The sequence below is a fragment of the Emiliania huxleyi genome (assembly GCF_000372725.1).
Source record: "Emiliania huxleyi CCMP1516 unplaced genomic scaffold EMIHUscaffold_225, whole genome shotgun sequence".
NCBI lineage: Eukaryota > Haptophyta > Isochrysidales > Noelaerhabdaceae > Emiliania > Emiliania huxleyi.
In genome coordinates, this window is record NW_005200378.1 from 225,316 (window position 1) to 226,697 (window position 1,382).

At 65.6% G+C, this 1,382-nt stretch overlaps 1 protein-coding gene across 1 annotated transcript in view; it reads left to right on the plus strand.

The window, feature by feature from the left end:
- EMIHUDRAFT_468865 (hypothetical protein) overlaps positions 1-1,382 on the plus strand; it is a gene marked incomplete at its 5' end in the record, with an annotated part of 6,001 nt that extends 4,619 nt beyond the window's left edge. Inside the window, 4 exons of the mRNA XM_005779846.1 lie at positions 262-450; positions 584-824; positions 889-899; positions 949-1,382. Coding sequence (XP_005779903.1) covers positions 262-450; positions 584-824; positions 889-899; positions 949-1,092 — 585 coding nt within the window. The 3' untranslated portion in view covers positions 1,093-1,382. The remainder of the gene's footprint in view (positions 1-261; positions 451-583; positions 825-888; positions 900-948) is intronic.

Here is a 1,382-nt window from a genome sequence, read left to right on the forward strand (position 1 = left end):
CGCACTCTGCCCTCTCGCGGCATATTTTGGCCCCTCGAGTTTATCGAGCTCTCCTCGCGCAAGGACGACTCTTCTGACGCCCACTGCGATCATTGGAAGATTTTTCTTTCATCTCCCTCAGGTGTATTCTTTTTTTGCTTGGGGCGGCCAGCATGATGAAATTCTGGAAAAACCTGACCGGCCCCTGCCCTGCCCCTACCTACCTACCTACCTCCCTCCCTCTCCCTCCCTCTCTCTCTCATGTGTGTGTGTGTGCGCCAGGCGGCCATGCTGCGGCTCGGCGGGTACGAGGTGGACACACTCACCGACGAGCAGCGGGCCTCGATCGAGCAGATGCTGCTCGACCTCGCGGCGTGGGTGGACCAGCGGAAGACGGGCGCGATCAAGTACATCGACTTCATCGACGCGTTCCGGATCCTCGAGGAGCCTCAGGACGCGTCGACCGAAGCCGTGCCCGGGGCGATCCGCCGGAGAGATTCGGCGCGCACACCCTCGCCCGACTCCCTCGCCCGCCGCATGCAACAACCCCCCCCCCCCCCTTCCCCTTGCTCTCGCCCGCCCCACGAAACGGCCGCCGCCGCAGGAGTCGCTGGGGCTGTCGCTCATCAGTCAGATGATGGAGCAGCTGTGCTCCCTCTTCTACCAGCACCGCTGGTCGCTGCAGCGCGCCTTTGAGTACTTTGACGCAAACGGCGACGGCGTCCTCACGCCAGAGGAGTTTGGCACCGCGTTGCGCGCGCTCTCGGAGCTCTCCAAGGCGGCGGACCCGAGACGCGAAGCACATAGCCCCGCGCTCTACTCTAGCGGCCGGCAGTCGTGCGGCCGTATTCGACTGTGTTGCAGCCGCGCACACTGCACCGGTCGCCTCTTGTCTCGCGCGGGGCGCAGGTGCAGCGCAGGTGCAGCTGTCCTCGCCCCCGGACGCCCGCCGTTGTTCTCGGTTCTCAGGCGTCGGACGTGTCCTTCTCGCTCGACTTGGACGAGAGGCAGCTCGGCCGCCTCGTGCAAGCGCTCGACCGCGACGGCGACGGCCTCATCAACTACGACGAGTTCCTGACCGCCCTGGAGATGCGCGACGTCATGGAGTTGTAGTGGGAGGCGTGCTGCAGAGGTCGAGAATCGGCATGCTGGCACTTGGCCGTGCGCAGCCTAGGCTCAAGCGCGGCGTGGGTGCACGGGCAAGGATCAAGCATGCGGGCGGCGGATGGGATGGGCGGGGGGGTGGAGGAGGGCACTCGCGTGAACACTTGTGCGCTTGTGGGACGGCGGGCCGGGGCGCGGGGGCGCGGGGTTCGTCCGGCCTTAGAGACGAGAGAAGAAGAGGGAGACGCGGCCCTGGCGGATGGCGCATTATCTTCATTGACAGAGCACCGTAACGCATA